Below are 24,357 nucleotides of genomic sequence, written 5' to 3'. Positions count from 1 at the left end.
GGCGAGGAAGGATAAGCCGTCGACGTCAGTGCGGATTCTCCTTCATAAATTGCCTTATCACCTGTTTGATGCGAGGATGATTGGCCGGATATGTGCTCAATTGGAAGACTTCTAGCGTTAAATGCAACTACGGTTCGTCGAACGAGACCTAGCATTGCAAGAGCTAGAGTTGAAATTGATTTTCTTAAACCACAAATTGATCGTGTTTGGATTGAGATTGCGAAGGAGAAAGGCTTTTGGCAAGATGGTGATGAGAGGAGGAATGGTGTGGTGGTGGCGGAGGGCGGCGGAGACTAACTTTTTTTTTTTAAAAAAAATAATTACGGAGTATATTATTTAAAATTATTTCAAAATTGGGTAACATGTTAGAAATGGAGAAAACTTACAAATTGGACAAATTGTTTGGAATAGGTTAGTTTAGGGACTTAATTGTAATTTTTTTGAGTTCAGTGGCCTAATTATATTATCGTGTGCAGTTCGTGGCCTATTTGACCTTTTTTTTTTTTTTTTTTTTTTTTTTTTTTTTTTTAACTCCAATTGACGGGATTTCCACCATTTTCGGTGTGGATATATAGTTCACTAATTCTGGATATATAGTTCATTAATTCTGGATAATAGTACACTAATTCTGGATATATAGTTCATTAATTCTGGATATATAGTTCACTAATTCTGAATTTATAGTTCATTAATTTTGAATATATAGTTCATCATTTTGAATACACAGACGCAGCGAACTGCTATAAGCCAAAGTAGAGTATCAGTAACCGGTGTGGATATATAGTTCACTAATTCTAGATATATAGTTCATTAATTTTGGATATATAATTTATTAATTCTGGATATATAGTTCAAATTATGCATAGCATAACGCCGTTAACGGCAATCAAAAAAAAAAAATATATATATATATATATATATATATATATATATATATATATATTTTAAAAGTCAGACGTTAAAAGGACACAATGCATGGTACACACGGTTGCGCGACATAATTTGCGACGATATAATTTGCCCAGATGGAAGGTAGAGCTGAGGCCCATCTTGTAGAAAACTATTTTATATAACGATAAATTTGGCCCAATAATAGGAGGCCCAGAAACAACGTTGTCAGCCTGGGAATCAGATTGAGACAAGAAAGAGAAGAAGAATGGAAGCACTGAAACACAAAAGATTACTACAAGTCATGTGACCCAAAGGCACCAAAGAACCCAGCAAGGCTCGGCTGCAGCCAATGTTTGGAGTCCACCTTAAAAAATGCGAAAGAAATTTCCAAAAGGCGTCACATGATGATGGAGGAATGGATGGGATTGAATTTCAGCCTTAAAAAAAAAATTTGGAAAAAAAGAAAACGAATTTCCATACGAAATTCATCGATTTCAATGTTTCTTTATAAAAAAGACTGAAAAACTTCAAGTCAATCGGTTATTAAAGACACCCGAAAACAAAAAATCGAGGGGAAAATTAATAATTATTAATATACTAAAAAGTATTGTAGTTAAAAACATGGAATTTCTAGGCGGAGTTGTTCTTCTACTGTTTCTATTTCTTGTTCCTTCTCCTTATAATAGTAGTAATAATTCTTCTTTTATATTCTTCTTCTGCCCAATTCCCCTTTCTCTCTCTATCGTTTATCTTCGTGTGTATTTAATATGTTTTCTCGCCCCAGTTTTTCTCTCCTTGCGTGTTTGTGTTCTTGGCTGTCGCGATCGGGTGATCTTTAGGGATATAAAGAGGGTTGGGTGGGTTGATTGGCCCTAGATTCGATTGTTTTTTTTTTTGGCTGGAGAAATCAAGGGTTTGCAGCTTCAATTGATCTGTAATGGAGGGTGGTTCTGAAGGAGAGAGCAACAAGAACGCTCAACACAGCCCTTCCGATGGCCAGACCAAGAAGCCTAAGCGCCAGATGAAGACTCCTTTCCAATTGGAAACCCTAGAAAAAGTCTATGCCAGTATGTTTGTTTCTGCAATTTTTTTTTCTTTTGTTGTGTATGGGTGTGTTTTGTGTCAAAGATGGGACCTCTGAGATGGTGATTTCATGTTTCTGCTCCTGCTAGTGTGTATATGCTGGGTTTCAAATGTGTTTGTTGGCCTTTACTTTTTAATACTTTTTATGTTATATATATATTTTTGTTTTGATGTTGGCTGATCTACCTGTATGTATGCATAATTCTGTGTTATGCATCTTAGGTGCTGAGTTCTACTAGATAATGGTTTGTGCCCATGAATGATGAAAGCTTTGAATTTTTTGGATTCTGCACTTCCTTGTGTTCAAATGGGTATTAACACTGAGCAGGGGAATTCGAATCTTTTGATGATCCATTGTGTTGAGATGTACAAGGACCTGCTTAATGGACAATGTAGTGTTCAATGGTAGATGGATCCATTGTGTTGAAAATTGAAATGCTGTATATATAAAATATACCTGCTTAGTGTGCAATCTTTATTTGCATTAGGTTCAATCGTAGTTGTTAACTTTTCAAAGGTTTAAATATTTGTTGATGCTTTTGATGTGGTTATGCGAGGTGCAATATTGTGCATAGATTGCCACCCGTCTGATTCATTGTTATGGATTTTCTGTTGCTTTTGTGACTTGCAGTGGAAACTTACCCATCTGAAGCAATTCGAGGAGAGCTGTCAGAGAAGTTAGGGTTGACTGACCGGCAGTTGCAGATGTGGTTTTGTCACAGGAGGTTAAAGGATAAGAAGGAAGCAGCAGGTGTAGCAGCAATGAAGCCACGTGTTGGACCTAATGGTGGTGCATGTGGGAAGAGGAGTTTCTCGGAGTTAACCAGAGATGAAGTCACAATACCTGAGCCTGGTAGTGATCATAGGTCTGGTTCTGGATCTGGTTCCGGTTCTGGCTCCGGGTCAAGCCAGTTTGATAATGGGGATGACATGCCAACAATGCCAGTACGGTATTATGAGTCACCGAGGACGGCAAAGGAGCGTAAAATTATTGCTTGCATTGAGTCGCAGTTGGGAGAGCCTCTACGGAGTGATGCTCCTATTCTTGGTGTGGAGTTTGATGAACTGCCGCCTGGTGCATTTGGGGCTCCTATAGGTATATTTAAATTTCACATTTTTTAGATCTCTTTTGTATATTGCTTATTTTCTAATGCATGCTGCCAGGTAAATATTGACCTTTTAATGTTTAAAAATAAAAGTTAAAGACTGAAAGGGAAAAAAAAATCTTAGATCCTTTATATTCTCTGTTTCCAGCCATCTCCTTGGCTTAACTTGTAATGAATATGTTTGCATCAATAATTGACTCAAGTAATTGAATGACCAATCCCAAGAAATGAAGTTTTGATACCTCCAATTTAAAAGATTATTGTTGTATTTCAACATTTGGCATAATTATGGGACATGCCAAAATGACTTGAAACTCCCTTTTCGGTGTCAGGAAAGGTATCTCTAGTTTCTGTTAATAACTCAAGCTGGACTTGATTGTCTTAGAGCTTCTGTTTATGTGTGTGTGTATTATTTATTTTGATTGTAAAGGAAAAAGTTCATTTTCATATGTTGTTCACTTGTGCCAATGGAACTGTTATGAAATGTTTTTGATCAATATATTAAAATTACGAATATCATTTCTAACACTATGGTATAACAGTGGAAATGCAGAATGAGATAGAGTATTTTACAATATATATTGCTGCATGAATAACTCATCTCAGCTGCACCTTAGTAAATAGTAATTTTAATCAGAAGTTTGTTCCTTAACTTGTTTTGCCTTTATGCTCAAACTGCAAATCTATTTCTGTTTCTCAAGAGGCTTATGACTTTTGATTGAGATTTATATTCTCGAGTGTTTTGCTGACTTTTATTTTTACATGTGGAGCAGTGCCAACAGAGCGTCGGGATCATTACAGGCATTCCTATGACACCAAGCTGTTCGGGGGATATGAACCTAAACAATATAATGTTGGTTCTTGGTTATCTCTGTGTGTGTTAACTTTAAACTCAATTTAGTGTGTGCTTGATGATTGCTAAATTTTTATATGCACTTCATTTTCAGGCTTTACCAAGTGGTCTCCACGAACCTGCTGAGCCAAAGATAAGATCTGATGGATATGACCAAATTGCCCCATCTTACCTCTATGGTTCACCTGCTAGAGGTCCTACAAAACCATTGTCGGTCATGAAAGCCAATGGGCATTTCTCTAGAGAGTATACTGTTGAAAGTCAAGCCTCAACTGTCAATGTATTGCCTCAACATGGCTTTCAGGGACAATTTCCATCTCCTCCCAGGGAAAGTGAGTTTATTACTCCTAATGAAGGCACTTTGCAGATGGATCATGAACGCAAGGTACTGAAGTATTAGGATTCTTCAATATATCTGGAGCTAGGAATTCTCAATTTTCCTATTTCGATTTTCTTAGTAGCGCATTAACTCTTGTAGAACGATGAAGCTAGAATAGGAAGGGAAGCACTAGCTCATGAAAAAAGGATTCGAAAAGAACTTGAGAAACAGGATCTTTTAAGGAGAAAGGTATATTTTTATGTTCCTTGAAACCTTTGGATTTTATTATTATTATTATTATTATTATTATTATTTTGCAACTACTTTCTGCAATTTTACTTTTGAAATCTGAAACAATTTTCTTTTCTCACTTAAGAGGGAAGAACAAGTGAAAAAGGAAATGGAAAGACTGGATCGTGAGAGAAGGAAAGAAGAACAGAGGCTAATGCGTGAACAACAGAGGAAGGAAGAGAGGTTTCAACGTGAGGAAAAGCGTGAAATGGAAAGACGAGAGAAATTTTTGCAGAGAGAGCTTTTGAGGGTATGCTTGAGGGCGTTTTTATTTTAGTTTCTCTCCTTAAACTTCTGCTATATTCAGTGGCTGATAGCTACCATATTGCTTGTATATTGAGTCCAGGCTGAGAGGAAAAGACAGAAAGAAGAGCTTCGCAAAGAGAGGGAAGCAGCAAAACAGAAGGCTGCTATGGAGAGGGCAGCAGCACGGAAATTTGCTAAAGAAGCCATGGAGTTAATTGAGGATGAACGGTTGGAACTAATGGAATTGGCTGCTTCTAACAAAGGCTTATCATCCATTGCTTCCCTTGATTATGACACATTGCAAAACCTTGAATTATATCGAGGTAAGTGTAGCTTGACATACTGGACTTTTCAAGTGTGAGTGGTTTTCAACTTACAAATGTATACCATTTGCAACTGCCATTGCAAGACCTGTCTCCTGCTAAATTCATGTTCAGAAAACTGCAAGAAGCATGAAATTTGTGATGACTTTGTGATGCACTATTGATATAAATATTATAAGCTTATAACCCCAATAATATAATTGATTTATTCTGGATACTGAAAAAAGGACTGTTCCATTAGTTTTCCGTTTGATTATTATCATCGTGATGCTAATTTTGTTTGTTCTTTGTTCCAGAATTTCTGTGTGAATTCCCTCCAAAGTCTATCGAAATGAAAAGGCCCTTCTCCATCCAACCATGGATTGATTCACAGGAGAACATTGGGAATCTTCTCATGGTATGCTACTGCGACTATTTTTTTTCACTGTATTGAGGAAGTTGTTCATCTTCAGAATTGTTTAATCTTTTAAATCTATTTATACTCTATAATATGTTAACGCTGCCTTGTTTTCTGGTTTTTGTGTGTGTGAAGGCTAGTATACACTTAAATTATATTTTACCATTTGATTTTATTAATTAATTACTCCATATTAATTATTTCAAGACTCTGTTCATACAGCTTCTTGTTAAGTTTTGGAATATGATTCCTATTAATGAAAGAAGTTCATAACCAATTAAAAAACTGTTTTTAGTTTAGGAAAATAAATCTTAAAAAGAGGAGAGAATAAATTATACAACTCTCTGACGAATTGTGTGGGTGAGTTAATACAAAGTAATTCAATTACTTAATGTTTTTTGCGTTTTTTTTTTGAAGAATAACATACCATTTTTGTAAATTTTATTTTACTCTGACTTAATGAATTAATTATTAATTAATTATATGGGAACACTTCAAATTTTCAAATAAAACATTAATTGAGTTTAGAATATATGATTCATTAAAGAAGTGGAAAATGAATTGCAAAATTCTCAAAATCCAATCAAGTTCAAGAATACTATTCCTAAAAGGGATATGATCCAAACTGTGCAAACTATTTTTATTGCATTGTAATGAGAACCCGAACAAGTTCAATTGTTTAGTTTTAAAAGTACATTGATGTCAGATGTAAACAATAATGTATTTAGAATGGTTGAATGTACATTTTAAAAAAAATACTTGTTAAAAAACTGTGTCTTGGGCCTTGGCTTACATCGTAGTTAGACTATCTGGAGCACATCTTGCTGGTTGCATAAAAAGGGAAAGTATGAATGCAGTATTAGTTATCTTGAGCTTTGTATTTGATTTTTTCTCCCTTTTTTTTTTTAATAATCAATTTTCCTTAATGACTCTATTTTGCTTTGCTTTACAGGCTTGGAGATTCTGCATAAATTTTGCTGATGTTCTTGGGCTTTGGCCTTTTACACTTGATGAATTTGTTCAGGCTTTCCATGACTATGTGAGTTTCTTGGGAGGCCTCTTGCCATGAAATTTGATTTTAGCTGCTCCTTTATCAATCCCCTTTTAGCCTTTCTCGGTCCACATTTTTTTCCTTTTGTCTTTCTATCTGTTCACTTCTCTTTTGGAAGGTGGTGGCAAGTATCTAAATTGTATCTTCTTATCAGGATTCAAGATTGCTGAGTGAGATACATATTGCACTTTTGAAACTGATCATAAAAGATATTGAAGATGTTGTGAGAACACCTTCTGGTGGGCCGGGTACAAACCAATATAATGCTGTCAACCCAGAAGGTGGACATCCTCAAATAGTTGAAGGGGTAATCACATTAAATAACACTTCAAATATTTTTTACTTGCTTATAATTTCACATAGAATACTATGTAGGTTGCAAAGGTCAATTTGATGTTTGTTTTCTGTGACAGGCCTATGTCTGGGGTTTTGATATATGCAACTGGCAAAAACACTTAAATCCATTGACATGGCCTGAAGTACTGAGGCAATTTGCACTTTCAGCTGGATTTGGTCCCCAGTTGAAGAAAAAGAGTAAAGAACAGGGTGGCTTGAATGATAATGATGAGGTGCTTCTGCTTTCTCTCTCTCTCTCTCCCTATCTCATTTACTGAGTTTTTCTTCCTCAGATTAAGGTTATGTATCTTCTACAATCTACATTTTATTGTCTGGAATTTTTTTTGATGGGCTCATGGCCCATGGGAATACATTGATATATGGACTACCTTTGCTTTGCTGTGGATTTTCCAAATCCCCCTCCCTTTACACCCACCTTATAGAACCATGAAAGATATAAATGAAAACAAGAGTGGGTCTTTGCTTGCTCCTGTTCTTCCAAAATTTCTAATGTCAAGAGTGCTAATATATTCAAATACCTGGATACTATACTTGATACAGTCATGCTAATTGTTGCTGTTCATGCAGACTAAAGGTTGTGAAGATATTGTATCAACCCTAAGAAGTGGTAGTGCTGCTGAAAATGCAGTTGCAATTATGCATGAAAAGGGATTTATGCTTCAGCGTAAGTCCAGGCATCGGTTAACTCCAGGAACTGTGAAGTTTGCTGCTTATCATCTTCTTGCACTTGAAGGAGAGAAAGGCTTGAATGTTATAGAGCTTGCCGAGAAGATTCAGGTAACTAGTTATATTCTACCTCCCCTGACATTCATGCTATTTTTATTGTTTCTCTTTCTTTGGTTTAATTGAATTTACTTGTAGAAATCTGGGCTCCGAGACCTTACAACAAGCAAGACACCGGAAGCTTCTATTTCTGTTGCTTTGTCAAGGGATCCCGTGCTTTTTGAAAGAATAGCTCCTTCAACATACTGTGTCCGGCCTGCTTTCAGGAAGGATCCAGCAAATGCTGAAGAAATAATTTCAGTAGCGAGAGAAAAGATTCAGAGATATGTAAATGGATTTTTAGCTGGTCAGAATGCTGATGATGAGGAGAGAGATGATGATTCTGAGTGTGATGCTGCTGATGGTCAGGAGATTGATGATATAGGTACTCCATCTGATGTGATTAAAAATACTGACCTACAAAATGACGTTGGCACTTGCTCGGTGAATGGAAAAGATAACCCTTCTGTAGAAGTTGATAAGAAAAACGGATTTGATACTGTTGGTAAGGACATTATATTTGCTTTATACATATTGCAGTTTTTTCTTGCTTGTTATATGGCTATGGGGATGGGCAATAATTTTTTGTTAATGATTTGTTATTTGGTTTGCTCTTAAAGGTATTGGAGGAAGTAACCCCGGCCAAGAAGGCGGGGAGATTGATGAAAGCCAATCAGGTGAACCATGGGTTCAAGGACTCACTGAAGGTGAATATTCCAATCTGTGTGTGGAGGAGCGTCTGAATGCTCTTGTTGCAGTAATTGGCATCGCAAATGAAGGCAACACTATTCGTGCAATTCTTGAGGTTAACTTCTAATGCTGTCTCCTTTTGAAGGATATTAATCACCGTTATCTAACACGAATAGTTTTCAGGATCGACTTGATGCTGCTACTGCTCTTAAGAAACAGATGTGGGCTGAAGCACAGTTGGACAGAAGGCGTATGAAGGAAGAGAATATAATTAAGTTTCATGATTCTTCATTCGGTGCTGCAGCAGAGGGCAGTCATAGTCCATTTACCCTTCCCGACAACAAAGTTCACGAGCCAGCACAAGCTGCAGTGGTAAATGATGCTTCAGTTGGATTGGACAATGCTCAGAACCAGCTTGAGCTTTTGCCTGCTGAAAAGAGCTTGGCACCGCAGGATTTTTCCACGAGTTCATTTATTTCCTCTATTCAACCAAGTGGATATACAGCAGAAAGGTCAAGAATGCAGTTGAAATCTTTCATTGGCCATAAAGCAGAAGAGATGTATGTGTATAGGTCTTTGCCACTGGGTCAAGATCGAAGGCGTAATCGTTATTGGCTATTTGTTGCCTCTGGTTCTAGTCATGATCCTGGTTCTGGCAGGATCTTTGTTGAATCACCTGCTGGATTTTGGAGACTGATCGACACTGAAGAGGTAAACACATGATTTTTTGTCTATGATGTGTCCTTGAATCAGTCTGCTGTAACATGGAGACCATTATCGTTATCTAGAGAGAAGGCAAAAGGGCTCAAATTTTCTTTGACCATACCCGTTTCAAATATCTTTTAATCATTGTATATTTGTATTATTGACTTGCAGGCATTTGATGCTCTATTGACTTCTTTGGATACTCGTGGGCTTAGGGAATCTCATTTACATATAATGATGAAAAAGATTGAGATTCCTTTCAGGGAGCGTGTTCGGAGGAACACCTTACAGAATGGTTCAGTGGTCCAATGCGGGAATGCAAGTCGAAATGAAGCGGCTGAAGCAAGTTCTGGTGGTGATAGTCCTAGCAGTATGGTGTGTAGTACAAGTTCTGATAGATGGGAACCATCTTTCAAAATTGAACTTGGAAAAAACGAGGAGGGGAAGAGGAATGCGTTGAGGCGATACCAAGACTTCCAGATTTGGATGTGGAAAGAACACTTTGGTTCATCAGTCCTATGTGCATTGGCACATGGACAAAAAAGGTGCTTACCATTGTTGGGAGTCTGCGATCGCTGTCTCGACACATTTCTTTTCGAAGAAGACTTCTGCAGCTCTTGCCACAGGACATTTGCCAATGTTGACTTTGTTGTAAAACTTTTGGAGTCGGAAATCGGTTATGGGGACATAATACAATTTGACTCAGAGAATGTGGTTATCTCTAGTACTTCTTGTCCTCTAAGAATCTTATTAATCAAGGCCTTGTTATCTATGCTTGAGGTTCGGTTTCCATGCTACCATTTCTACAATTTTTTTGGACGGAATTGCTAATTTGCTATCCCTGATTTTAAAATGTTTATATATACATCATACATGCTATTGGATGAATTTTAACTTTTCTCAATCAACAGGTTTCTATTCCACGTGAAGCACTCCAATCTTCTTGGACGGAAGACACTAGGAGGATATGGGGTCTAAATTTGCACAACTCATCATCCACCGAGGATCTTCTACAGGTTTTCATACGATTTCACATTTGTTTATTGTGGGATTTTTATGCGATCTATCAACCAACGTGCCATTTTATTTCCATGCTTAGTTTTTGTTGCGTGAACTCAGTGCATGCTCTCTAGATTTTCGCATTCTGAAATATGACTTGATATGCACTGTGATCAATTAAATATGTACCCGACTTTTTTCTTGTTGGTAATGACCGTCAGCTGCATAAACCGCTATTCTAGCAAACATGGAAACACTTTTCTCATTAGCACTCTTCTTTGTCTGCGATAAAATTTAGTACTTGGATTTCTGGTTTCTTATTGGCGATGAGAAATGTTAGTTTGTTATGTTGTAAATAAACTTGTTCTGAAATGAGGTTCCCTTTCCCCCGAAATTTACTTTATCTGGATGGGAACTTAGTAAAATAAAAGCAAAGTAAAATGAAAAGAACTGCTTCTAAATGGTTGACAAAATTGTTGCAGATTCTGACTCAGTTGGAAGGATTTGTAAAACAAGATTATTTGTCGTCAAATTTTGAGACGACGAAGGAGTTACTGCGTCACTATGCGGCATCATCACGAGCCCCTGCTTGTCAATACGTTTCCCAGCTCCCTTGGATACCGCTAACCACTGCTGCTGTGGCGCTCAGACTTTTTGAATTTGATGCCTCAGTGTCCTATGATCCAGAGCCGAAAGCTGAGCCTTGCAATGGCCTGAAAGTTGAAAGCTTTCCAGTTGAGTTCTCGCCCCCTTTTTTATGACTCATTTGAACATAATTTTTGCTTTAGGTTCTCGGGAATTTGAAAGTGTGGTTTATGCGTTACAATGCTTATTTTCTATAGAGAAAACATGTTAAGAGCCCCACATTGAAAATAAAAGAGAGAACATATGGGTTTATAAGGCCATGGGTTAAACTAGCTAATTGATTGGATTCCATCTTTTAGCGTGGTTTGGCCAATGTGCATTATAGCCCAATTGAGTGGCATTGGCCCAATATTAGATTCTAACATGGTACGGTCCACTTTGTGTTCATCCGGTTGTCTACCTGTGGTATTGGTGGCGTCCAAGCACTTGCTTGTTTGGTCCACTTTGATGGCGTGTTAGACTGATTAATTGATTGGATTCAATCTTTTAGTGTGGTTTGATCTTAGATTCTAACAAACGAAAAGCAAAACATATTTACTTCGGAAATTTCACTCTCTGAATGCTTGTTAACCTCCGTTTCTATCACAGAAGTCGCCTATGGGGTATGCTTCCATAAACGACATTCAGAAAGGCGAATCGACAGCACTGGACCGAGGTGTACATAGGAAAGAGGAAAACTGGAATTACTTGGGCACGACGCCAGGCAGCTCCAGAGGTAAGCAAATGGCTCGTGGGAGAGGAGGCGGTCGCCCACGCGGAAGATTACCGAAAGGAAGCGCCAGATCAGCATCAGAATCTACAACGCCCGTTCCAAGGCGTGGCGAGATGTTGACTCAAGCTTTAATGCAGCAGGGAGAAACACAAGTACAGAAACATATGCGGGGTCGCAGAACCGTTAGGCGAAGGAGAGAAACGAACCTAGTCATTGACGATATACACCATGACTATCTGGGCGACGAAAACAACCACAGAAGCGTCGCGGAATCCCCCGAATCGCCTCGTGGCCGAGACGACCTCATGGACATAAACATGGAAAGAACCCCGGCCGGGAACGACAACAACAGCAACAGCGGGGAAGCCATGGAATCCGACGACAGCGCCCAAGAAAACCCGTACGAGTTTGGGAAGTGGGACCCGCACTTCAACGCTTCGAACCGAAGCAACGAGCTGATGGAAATGTCGGACGAGGACGCCGACAATACCAGCAACGACGAAGAAGAAGAAGAAGACGACGACGATGGATACAGGGACGAAGACGGCCGAAATCTCGAAAGCGGGGGCGATCTAGACATGGAGGACAATGGTGAGGATGAGTTGGATAGAAATGGGGATGATGACCAAGGTTCAGAGTCTGATGCCTCTGGAGATTACAGTGATTGAGTTCAAGTTCTAATGTTTTTAGAATGAAACACAAAGTTCTATAGTTTGTTTGTTTTTTTTTTTTTCCTGGAATTTTGTATTCTTTAAGGATGTCAGTCTGAAAGGTGGCTAATTCTGTATGTATAGAATTGTAAGGTGTAGAGTAAGAGTGTAGCATCATATTCATATACAATACAACAAATTAGAATCTCAGTGAGTGTTGGCAATAGAAGTATTAGACAGTCATTTGTGATAACCTTAGAACTTATGATAATTGTAACAATTATGATAACAAATTCTTATTCCACAACATATATTATGTTTTTTATTTATGCTCTCTATCTCATTTTACCATTTTATTTATTGTTCAAACACTTATTTTGATTTTTTAATCAAGTCAAACAATTTCATAGTGATCAAATAAGCCAAAATTGACTGATAGACTAACTATTTTACCATACAGGGCCGGTTTAGATTTGCCTTTTTTATGTAGTTTCTAAATATTGATCGAAAAAATTATTTTAAGTAACTATTTTTTTTTTTGAAAACTTTTAAGCAACTATTTTAAATATATATGATTGATAGGCTAGCTATTTTACCAAACATTATCTTATTGTATCTCACTTAAATCACTCTCTCTTCTATAACTGAAGTCAATATGAAAAATGAAAAATATATTAAAAAGAAAGAAAGTAAAAATAAATAATCTTTTGAACAAATTTTCATGGATAATTTAATTAATCTACTTGTTGAAAACGATGTGGTAAGCATGTTATTAATTATTTAATTAATGTCTTAAAAGATCTTCCCTGACACTCCATGATCACATTAATGTTCATTGGGTGGATTAAAAAAATAATTACTCCGTTGGAACCTTCTCAAAAGATTCACATGAATATCTTGTTGCTTTCCGTCATCTTCGGACTTCACTGAAACATATAATCCCCGGTCCGCGGGAACCGATTCGGTTATGTTAACGAACCGGTCCGGTCTAAACTTTACAAACTACTATGAATACTCTGTCGCTACTCGCCACCATTTCCATTTCCATTTCCAATCACTACATCTTACCTCACTTCATATTCACTCTCCGCCATGTCCGCGTTTTCCGCATCTCTCTTAACCGTCGGATCGCCTCATGCGAAGCTCCATCATCCTTCCGCCGTCACTCTCGGCCGTCCATTGTCAGCCTCGTTCACCCTCTTTCCGCCTCCAACGACCTCCGTTGCGTTGAAGGCTTCGCGATTGCGCGCCTCGGACGGAGGTGGTCAGGTGGCGACGGAGCCTGAATCCTCCGCCGCGATCGCGTTCCAGAACGACGGCGCATTGGACACCACCGTTGTCGAAATCCGCGCCCGGAACCGGATCGGGCTGCTCCAGGTCGTCACCCGGGTGTTCGGTGTCCTCGGCTTGAAAATCGACAGGGCGGTGGTGGAATTCGAGGGCGAATTCTATGTCAAGAGGTTTTTCGTGACTGACTCGCACGGTGGGAAAATCGAGAATGATGAGGAATTGGATAGGATTCGGAAGGCGTTGATGCACGCTGTTGATGGCGGTGATGATGGAGCCGCGGCGCCGGCGGTGGCGGCTAGTGGGAGAGGGGTGGCGGTCAGGAAAGCTGGGTTAGGCTTGCAGTCGGGGAAGGCCGAGAGGATGTTTGGGTTGATGGACGGGTTTTTGAAGAATGATCCTATTAGTCTGCAAAAGGATATTCTCGATCACGTTGAGTACACTGTTGCACGATCCAGGTTTAACTTTGACGACTTTGAAGCTTATCAGGTAATGTGATTGTTTCTGTTGCCGTAAACATCATTTGTAAGCTTATGGATTTATTATGCTACTGTTCTAAAAGTTTGAATTACACCTGGCTCCAACCTATATGAGCATATATAATATATTTGATTTAGATGACTGAAAATTCATTGATTGGCTTTTTGATTGTGTAAGCAGGCATTGTCGCACAGTGTAAGAGATCGGCTAATTGAGCGGTGGCATGATACACACCAATATTTTAAGAAGAAAGATCCCAAGCGTGTATACTTCCTTTCGCTTGAGTTTCTCATGGGTATTTACTATTCCCAAGTTATTTTGGCAAGGATACAGTCTTCATGTCTGTTTTGGAATATGATCTGGATAGTAATATTTAGCCAGAATCACCCTTTTAATTTTTTTTTTTAATTAAATTTTTTAAAATACTATTTGGATTTGTTTGTTTATTTATTTATTATTACTTTTGTTTTAAATTTAGTTCCTTCTTTGTAGTGTCATTTATATTTCTTATGACTTTTCTGGATCCATAGGTCGTTCTCTGTCAAATAGTGTCATAAACCTTGGCATCCAGGATCAGTATGCTGATGCTTTAACTCAGCTTGGATTTGAGTTTGAAGTCTTAGCAGAACAGGTTAATACATTGCTTGACTGATTTTATGGTATCCAGTTGTGTTAATATATCACTGCATAAAATGATTATTTTGAATTTATTTACAACTTGATCATTCCGCATTTGAAACTTTTTGGTATTATTGTCCAACTTTTTAAGGTACAGCATCTGTATCAAACTTTATTACTGAACCTACCCTTTTGAATTCAATTAGTAATCATTGACTTTCATCATTGGTGTGTCAGTATATAACATTCTGTAATCTTATCTTAAATATAGTTTATTAAATAAATGCCAACATAGCAAGGACTTACCCGAAAAGAGCATACAACCACTAGAATACTTGTTTACCAAGCTTTATTATTGCATTTAGAATTAAATATTTCCCACTGTCCTTTTTTTTTTTTTGTTGTTGTAAAAAATTTGCTTTTCATCTATATAATTATTATAAAATGTTAATTTCTTCTTCATTACTTTTCAAGGAAGGAGATGCTGCACTTGGTAATGGTGGTCTAGCTCGGCTAGCAGCTTGCCAGATGGATTCTCTGGCAACACTGGACTACCCTGCTTGGGGGTATGTTTTAAGTTTGCTTTTGTCTTCACTCTTAAACATCTATGATTTGAATCTTATCTTCCTCCTCAGCATTGTCTTTGCAATTCTCTTCTAAACAAAAGGAGGGAAAACAATCATCAATTTATCACCTTGACTTGGCTACAGTATTTGATGCCATATGCCCATATAATTGATGAATGTCTCGGACATCTCTTTGTTTTCTAGTTCTATCAACTTTTCACTTTCTATTTACATGTTGCTCAAAATTTTACAGTTACCTCTTCATGATTCAGTAAGTTTTATGGCAACCTATTTGGCTGTATTATCTTTTTGATTTTTTAAGCAACACTGTTGCCTCTTCCATCCCAGACCAAGAAATTGAAACATTATTGACTTTCTAGATGTCAAAGAGTTGTTGCATTGAAGGTTTGATTGTTTGAAGCTCTTTACCCTTCAGTCAGGAAGCATGATTAATTCTTGAATACATGTAATTATGATGTGTGAAGGTTTCATGTGTATGGTAAATGGTGATCCACCCTATTGCAATTGCCACATTCAATTGGCTTGATGTAATGTTAAGATCATTACGTGTCAATATTTTTTGTAAAAACATGTCATACTCACCTAAAAGGCTAAAACATATAAACAGTCAAATGTCCATATAGCAAGGTGTTAATACAATAAGCAAAATGAAACTCCACTGAATTTGGATAAAAAAAATTCCCTTCTTTTCAGTTATGGGCTACGCTATCAATATGGGCTATTCCGTCAAATCATAATGGATGGATTTCAACATGAACAACCTGATTATTGGTTAAACTTTGGGAACCCCTGGGAAATAGAGCGTGTTCATGTATCATACCCTGTGAAGGTTTGAAAGTATTGATCCAATCCATCTCCATTATTTCTAAAATAGAATTTTCCCTTGAACTTACCTTCCACCCCTCTGACACTAGCTTCTCTTTTCCTCTTTCCTGAAAGTTTTATGGGACCATTGAAGAGAAAGTTTCAAATGGAGAAAAATTTGAAGTTTGGATACCTGGAGAAACAGTGAGTATTGTAATTTCACATTTTTAGCAGCAATATCATTTAAAAAAAAGTTTAGATAGTGTAATTTCATTGGAAATAAACCCCAAGGTTTCTGATTATCCCTCCCCCTCCTCACCTCTTAAATTTATTGGCTGTTAGGTTGAGGCAGTTGCTTATGACAACCCTTTACCTGGTTATGGAACACGGAATGCCATTAACCTTCGACTATGGGCAGCGAAACCAAGCAACCAATATGACATGGTAACAAAATTTGCATAATTATTTAAATTTTCTAATATGCAATTGTGACATGGCATTCCATTTGAAGAAAACCATTTGCATATTGCACCAAAAGTAAAGTATCGCATTGACCAGGGGTTCTTTGTATTCTTCAATTGGTTTTATTTATTTATTTTATTGCATGTTGCGTTGTTGAAGAACTTATAATATTATTGCCTGTCAAATTAGTATGCTGATACATAGGCTGTTAATTGACTTTCTTATTTAAGCAAACCTGAATGTTCACCTAATAGATGCTTAATGCTGTTGCTCGCATGACAAGTTGTATGAATCTTAAAAGTCTATTGACTTAGAGTTGTTTTTAAGTTCTTTCAAAAGAAAATACCAACACTTACATGTTCTCACTTTGTGGTTTGCAGGAGTCTTTTAACACTGGAGACTATATCAATGCAGTTGTTAACAGACAGAAAGCTGAGACTATTAGCAATGTTTTGTACCCTGATGACCGTTCTTACCAGGTATCTCTCATTATAATTTTTTGAGTAATTTTTAGAGAAGTACATAGTTTATTTTGCCGCCTTACTTTGGTGGATGTCCTGATGGCATGCACCAGAAGAACAGTTATTGAGGTAAAAACATTTGGGGTTTGAGGTAGCTTCTTGATGACTTAGATTCTAAGATTTCTTTTGGCATTTGATTCTGTGCACTAGTGGCTGGAAATAGCAAAATTCTGGTGACGTGGATTTCAGGATAATGTGGTATGACTGTATACAAGGGTAATAGAGATCATTGATAAAGGGTGCCGGGGTTTGTTAGGGAATTCATGCATGGGCCATGTAACTCAGATTCTCTAAATGCTTCTTGTGTAATTGCATTTAATATTTCTTCCTTCTAAACATCCTTTATTCTGTTTCTTGTCTATCTAATTTGCAGGGCAAGGAACTGCGTCTGAAGCAACAATATTTCTTTGTTTCAGCATCATGCCAAGACATCATTAGGAGGTTTAAAGATCTTAATTCTAACTTTGAAGAGTTTCCAGAAAAGGTTGTTACACTTTTGATGCCATAGAGGCATAGATTCTTGCTATTTGTTCAAAACATTTGAGTCTCAAAATGTTTATCTGCAATATGATTTCCCAAATGCTGCTCTTAACTCCCTCGCTGTGCACCCCATAATAAAAAGTAAAAGCTAAAGATTGAAGTTGGAGATGCACTGTGCTTGATCTATTTTTCCAAATTCTGTTTTCAGGTCGCTCTTCAGATAAATGATACTCATCCATCTCTTAGCATTGTTGAGGTAATGAGAGTGCTTGTTGATAAAGAGCACTTGCCTTGGAGTAAAGCATGGGATATTGTTTGCAAAACATTCTCCATCACTATTCATGCAGTACAGCCTGAAGGACTTGAGAGAATTCCTGTTGATCTGCTAGGCAGTGTTCTTCCACGTCATCTACAGGTGTATCTTTGAATTGCAGTATTTTAGGCATGACTAATATGAGAAGATTTTGGATGTAGCTTTTAGTTCATTTGCAATACTTCATTTGGTATACTTTAATGTTACTCACGAGGCTGCACTGAAACCCCCACCCCACACACATACATACACCCACCCACCCACCCACCACCAAAAAGAAAAAAAGGAAGGTTAAAGGTTTCTTATCTTATTTACTAAGCATTCATTTGAATTACTTGTCATAAGTCCCTGCTTGATTATTTGCAACTGTTCCACATACACTCAATTTTGGAAGTTGGAACAATGACAACTTGATAGCAAATAATTCAAACTTTCTGATTTTATAAAATACCTTGTCTACCAGATTATATATGAGATAAACTACAGATTCATGGAAGAGTTGAAAAACCGGTTTGGTCAGGATTACATTCGACTTTCTCTCATGTCCATTGTTGAGGATGGTGCTGTGCAGGTACTGAAGAAAACTCCAAGATACACACCCACTCACTTTTTTTTTTCCTTTCATTTATTAGTGAAGATAAATGATCCTTTATTTCTCTTTGCTCCCATAAATGCCCTGGTATATCAGAATTTGCTACTGTGGGTCAAAAGGGCTCTTCCATAATACTTCATAAAGAAACAGAGACTAGAATTTAAGAAACTTTAATGCCTATAGTTAGGATCAGAAGACTAGAGTTAACTCCCCCATTATTTGTGAAATTTGATTTCATGAATTATATTTATTTTGTTTTCTTTTTGTTTTTTGATATGTTTCACAAAGTATATTCCTAATAGGAAGACTCTAATGTGTTTAAGAATTACTCCATTACCCCTTAAACAGAAGAATTGTCATATCACCCCATCTACCCCCAGAAGTAAATAAATAAAGAATTCTGATGTATGGAAAGAATATTTTGTCACTAAATAGAGACATTGAAAAGGTAGAAGCGCATGAAGAGAAATAAGGAAAACAAATTAGTTCAATTTTTTTTTTCCAGAGTTAACTTTCGTATTTTAAATGGATTACTGTGACACTGCACAAATTTCTGTAGCTTTGGTGGTTCAAGGTTTATTAGTTGGTCTATACAATTTTTCTATTACTTTAAAATTTGGCTTCAGATTTAAGGTCCCTCATTTCCTATATAGTTTTCAGTTGTGCTTTTTCTTTCAGTCCTGCAATAGCTAATCTTGAGATTCTGTTTCAACTTGACAGAATATAAGGATGGCAAACTTGTCAGTTGTTTGTTGCCACACTGTGAATGGAGTTTCCAGAGAGCATTTGGAGACTCTAAAAACAAGAGTGTTCAAGGTAATTTAGTGACAGTTTTGACTTTTGAAAAATTTCCCTCATTTTTTCTCTAATCTGACAACACTTTTTATGTTTGTATAATTTGAAGTCTTGTACTCTTATGTGCAAAAAATGGCCTTCACTAGACATCTTTAGATGACTGCCATATCAAAATGGCCTTCGTTTCTCTTGATATATATAAATATTTGAAAGTGGCGGAATCCTTCTGTCCTATTTCCCTGCTTTTTCCTGGGCATATGGAAAATGATGATTCCAGAATTCAGATACCAGGAAGAGTGGTGCTCCAAAGCAAAGTTTAAAAAGGCGGAGGCGTAAGCCTCAATTTTTATACAAAATATTAATAAACTATAAACATTATTCATAAAATACACCACAATCCAAGATAAAAGTTTCATAAGCTAAAAGTCTCAAGCAAACACACCACAAAGTCTCAAGTCAAATATTTTCTCCTAATTCTAGTCTAATTAGGGTTGGGTCATCTCCTATTGGGCTATAGAAATATAATTTGGGCCTAAATTATCTAAAAAAACTTGGGCTAAGCTTGATACGCCTCAGAAACGTATTGAGGCGCATATGAGGTGTACACCTCTAATTCAGCCTATGAGGCGTAAGCCTCAGAACCCAACAGCAGCGCCTCACTCTGAGGCGAGCCTCAGACACGCCATTTTAAACCAGGCTCCAAAGTAAGAAGCATAAATTTATATGAACATTTTATTTAAAATTAGAATTGAATTTAAAAGTTTTTAAATATTAGCTCCCCTCAACTAGCTTTGTGAAATACTAACAGTAAACCCAGTAAGGCATCAAAGTGTGCATCAGCCTACACTAATGATGTTTCATTTCCATCTTCTTGGTATTATGTATTTATTTATTTATTTATTTATTATTCTGTGTTCTGTTTACTGTTTGTCTGTTCTTATATATATATATATATATATATATATATATATATATATATATATATATATATATAGTGAGTATAACACTTTGTTTGCTTAGAAAGTGAATTTTCCTAAATCCTAATCAAGGCACCTTTTATTAATATATGGTTTCTCCAACAGGACTTCTATGAGTTGTGGCCTAAAAAATTTCAATACAAGACAAATGGAGTTACTCAGGTGAATGTTCATGTTATTTGATTGCTGAGTTTATTGACTTCAAAATTTACATACCTAAGAACAAGAGTGCTTACTGAAGTAATATTTAAGAGATTGGATTTTTGAAAGCAAACAAACCTTTCTTAGGAGTTTTTGAGAATAGTAGAATACTCATGTTCTTTTCAAAATTTCAGTTTCTACGCTGTGAATTTAAAAAAAAACAAAAAACATATAAAGTTTCTGCTGTCCCTGGTTTTGGAGTTGGCAGTTCTTTTAGTATTTTTCAAGCTAGTATTTACTGTTTACAATATCTTGATTAATGTTGTGCTGTAGAATGCACATGTTTGCTTATATTTCAATTTTCTGGTTTCTAAGTTCTTTTGTTTACTCTATTTAACATAAATTGTTTCTTTGATTCCTTGAAGTTTGTTGGATGTAGTCAAAGATTTAATTAATATGTTTGGAATCTTATTACACTTATTTAAACCAAAATAAAAAAATCACACTTGTAAGTTGTTATTTGTCAGCGCCGCTGGATTGTAGTGAGCAATCCAAGTTTGTCTTCAATTATTTCAAAATGGCTTGGAACAGAAGCTTGGATCCGTAATATTGACCTCATCTCAGGCTTACGAGATTATGTTTCAGATCCTGCTCTGCATAAAGAATGGAAGATGGTACAAGAAAATGCTGCTTTATGTTTGTGTCTCCAGAGCAGTTATTACTTATTGCTATCCTTATAATCTAGGTTAAGTACTTGTCGTTGATTTGTAGATGAAGAAGGTTAACAAGATGAGGCTTGCTGAATACATTGAAACAATTAGTGGAGTGAAGGTCTGGAAACTTACTCTATCTCTTAACTTTTACTCTGTAAATACTCATGAATTTTGTGCGTCAGTCTTGTGGTATCTTCCTTTTAACTCTTCAATCTGTTTACGTGTTGCAGGTCAGTTTAGAGGCAATGTTTGACGTTCAGATAAAACGAATACATGAATACAAGAGACAACTGATGAATATACTAGGCATCATACACAGATATGACTGTATTAAGGTATCAAATCCCTTTTTGTCACATTTTATCAAAGTGAACCCTTATTTTAGTTTACCCTCCTCCCTAGGCATCCTAATTCCATCCCCCAAATAAGTATAAGTATACTTTCAATTACATTTCATGGTTGGTTCTTGATTTATTTCTTTCTGACTTTACTATTTGAAGAATATGGATAAGAGTGAGAGACGAAGAGTTGTACCTCGTGTATGCATAATTGGAGGGAAAGCTGCCCCTGGTTATGAAATTGCTAAGAAGATTATCAAACTTTGTCATGCAGTGGCAGATATAATTAACAATGACTATGATGTTGGAGACCTCCTGAAACTGGTAAGGATTGTTTTGGTGTTCTAAACATCTCTCTATGCCTAGATGTTGTTTGACATATATTCTATTGTTATAGGTTTTTATCCCTGATTACAATGTTAGTGTTGCTGAGTTGATAATTCCTGGCAGTGACCTTTCACAGCACATAAGGTTGGTGTTTCATGTACACAAGTTGAAAACCAGCCTGGGATCTATTTCTTCTCATTTATTTCATTTTTCAGCCCATAAGGCCTCAGACCTTCTGAGAAATAAGTTAGATTTTGTATATTTTTATTGTTCAATTGTCAAATATCTAAGTGGCTTTTTATCTTCTTGTTTTATTTCTTTTTTCCACTACTGCAAGTTGCAATTGATATAAATGGCTACCTAGATGTTTGGAATTTACATGGACTCTTACATTCATTATACCATACAAGTTTCTTTCTTCCACTGGTAATTGCTCATGTCTAAAAACATGAATCTTGTGCAGCACTGCTGGACATGAGGCATCTGGAACTGGCAGTATGAAATTTTTAATGAACGGATGTTTATTGTTAGCTACTGCAGATGGCTCAACAATCGAAATTGCCCAAGAAATAGGAGCAGATAACATGGTAACTATTATAGAAATACCATTTTTCATCTGTTTTTCTCGAGTCTAATGATGTATGCATGCCTCCAATTTCCGTTAATAGCATGGTTAGTATGGCACTAATGCACATTCTTGTAAATCTTCTAAAATGTGGCATAGAATGCATCCATTTATGTGTAGGAAGAACAATATACACTATTAAATCAATATTCTTACATTTGCCATAGCAGTGCCAAAACACAAATTTTTAGGTTTGTTCCATGTTTATATTTTCTGTGTGGCACGAAGTAGCTCTCCCAAATGGGAGGTCATGGGTTCGATCCCCACTGGGGGCGGTATTGACTCTATGTGCTTCAGTAGGTTGAGAAAGTAGTTATGAACATTTACTACAGTGTAACAGAGTCAGTAGTACTCAAAAAAAAGTTTCTGTGTGGAATTCTTCCTTCATCTCCATGCCATTTACTAGAAATAAAGTACACACTTATCTTTCTTCTTTGTCGGTGGTCAGTTTCTATTTGGTGCAAAAGCAGACGAGGTCGCAGCATTGCGAGAAAAAGGAGCTACCCTCAAAGCACCACTTCAATTTGCACGGGTTGTAAGGTATGCATAACCCAAATGCACCTTCTAGTCTGTTAACGACCTGCCCCATGCTAACTTCCTGTCAATACATTCTGCTATATTGGCACTCTAACCTCCGAGTAACAACTGCAATCTGTTCATAAATTCATTCCAATATGTGTAGGATGGTTCGAGATGGTTATTTTGGCTATAAGGACTACTTGAAGTCATTATGTGACACATTGGAGAGAGATCATTATCTTCATGGTTATGATTTCTCCAGCTATTTAGAAGCACAGGTAACATCCTATATGGCTAACTATGTGCACAACTACAGTGATGAAATAGTTGAAGCTGTAAAGGAGTTTTTTTTTTTTTTTTTCACTTTTGATCACTCAACTTTTGTGACATTTTCATAAGTTCTCTACTATTAGCCATTCGACTTTGAATTTCTTACCACTTTTAGTTCTTCTGGCAAGTTTTCCAGCCAAACATCATTTGAAAATTAACCAGAAAACAGTTAATTCTTTGGCCGGAAAACTCGTGAAACGATTAAAAGTGCTATGAAATTCAAAGTATAAAGGGATTAATAGTGAAAAATATGATGATAGTTGAGGACTATGGAAATGCCACAAAAGTCAAAGGAGCTGTAAACTAACCAGAGTGTATGGCTATCAGGCTGCAGCTGACAGCGCGTTTGTCGACGAGGAGAGGTGGACAAGAATGAGCATTCTGAGCACTGCTGGATCTGGCAAATTCAGCAGTGATATAAACATAAGAGAATATGCAGAGCAGACATGGGGAATCAAACCTTGCAAATGCCCATTTTAATGATTTATTTTTTTGCAGAAAACAAGGAATAAACTTCTCTCAAGTGCTGTACATAACAGGGCACAGGGAGAGAGATGGAACAACCAGAGTAGAGACTGCAACAACAATAAAGTCTTCTCATCTATGGAGAGATGAGAAAACAGTACAGAGAATGCCACTTTATTGAGTAAATAAGTAAATCATCCTGTTGCACCTACTTTCCTGATGTAATAAAATTATTAGATACAATATATTTTCTTTAATAATTTTATTGCAGGAATACAATTATTGTGAAATGCAAAGTTAATTAATTCATAGGAAATCCTTCTGTGCTGTTTAATTTGGCAACAATAGGATACGACTAAGTTCGACATTATGGAATTAGACTCAGACTTAGAAGTGGTAGCAAAAACTCTTTTGTTCATATGGAGCGAATGTGAAATACTAAATAATAATGACCAATATGCTCCTAATAATAATAATGATGATAATAAATTAAGCATAAATACTTGTACTTAAGAAACTTGTATGAGGGTATAATTGTTCGATCATGTTATTTTTATTTTCTATGTCATATGAAAAACAAATATCATCCTCTTGTTAAGAATTTGTTTTACTCTACTTTAAAAAATTGCTTTTTCCATCTAACCAAACAACAATGAAAAATAGCCAAGTGTTACCGAAGAGAATCAAATGAAATCTATAACATCTTGCGCTTGATTTAATGAATTTAGGGAATTTTGAAAGGTAGTATTTGATTCTCATTTTGATTTATGGTTCCCTATTTCCCTTGTGCGAACTAAACACACTCTAATTAAAATTTATAGTATTAAAAATATCGAATACCTTATTAAAAAAACACATAAATTTACTAATAAGGGGTCCATTTAGAAAGCATGAAAATGAATT

The 24,357-nt window shown here is 36.5% G+C and overlaps 2 protein-coding genes across 2 annotated transcripts; both read left to right on the top strand.

Moving 5' to 3' along the window:
- Nucleotides 1-1,292: 1,292 nt before the first annotated feature.
- Nucleotides 1,293-12,414, top strand: LOC109171068 (homeobox-DDT domain protein RLT1). Its single transcript, XM_019320203.1, has 19 exons — nt 1,293-1,958; nt 2,606-3,070; nt 3,854-3,933; nt 4,028-4,318; nt 4,412-4,501; nt 4,629-4,793; nt 4,890-5,112; nt 5,409-5,509; nt 6,462-6,548; nt 6,715-6,867; nt 6,974-7,129; nt 7,485-7,694; nt 7,779-8,184; nt 8,300-8,484; nt 8,553-9,080; nt 9,246-9,854; nt 9,986-10,090; nt 10,556-10,807; nt 11,307-12,414. The coding sequence occupies exons 1-19, from the start codon at nt 1,829-1,831 to the stop codon at nt 12,096-12,098; spliced, it is 5,028 nt and encodes a 1,675-aa protein (XP_019175748.1). The 5' UTR covers nt 1,293-1,828; the 3' UTR covers nt 12,099-12,414.
- Nucleotides 12,415-13,087: 673 nt separating this feature from the next.
- LOC109171399 (glycogen phosphorylase 1-like) lies at nt 13,088-23,763 on the top strand. The gene is made up of 22 exons (XM_019320489.1): nt 13,088-13,856; nt 14,028-14,142; nt 14,378-14,478; nt 14,940-15,031; nt 15,746-15,881; nt 15,992-16,060; nt 16,199-16,300; nt 16,699-16,797; nt 17,213-17,323; nt 17,528-17,734; nt 18,096-18,203; nt 18,945-19,040; nt 20,102-20,158; nt 20,665-20,811; nt 20,909-20,968; nt 21,081-21,185; nt 21,351-21,512; nt 21,586-21,659; nt 21,979-22,102; nt 22,589-22,680; nt 22,823-22,937; nt 23,317-23,763. The coding sequence occupies exons 1-22, from the start codon at nt 13,173-13,175 to the stop codon at nt 23,467-23,469; spliced, it is 3,009 nt and encodes a 1,002-aa protein (XP_019176034.1). The 5' UTR covers nt 13,088-13,172; the 3' UTR covers nt 23,470-23,763.
- Nucleotides 23,764-24,357: the final 594 nt, after the last annotated feature.

The sequence above is a fragment of the Ipomoea nil genome, unplaced genomic scaffold (genome assembly GCF_001879475.1).
Source record: "Ipomoea nil cultivar Tokyo-kokei standard unplaced genomic scaffold, Asagao_1.1 scaffold0317, whole genome shotgun sequence".
Lineage (NCBI taxonomy): Eukaryota > Viridiplantae > Streptophyta > Magnoliopsida > Solanales > Convolvulaceae > Ipomoea > Ipomoea nil.
Note: the sequence above shows the minus strand (reverse complement) of the source record. Positions and strands in the feature narration are given on the sequence as shown.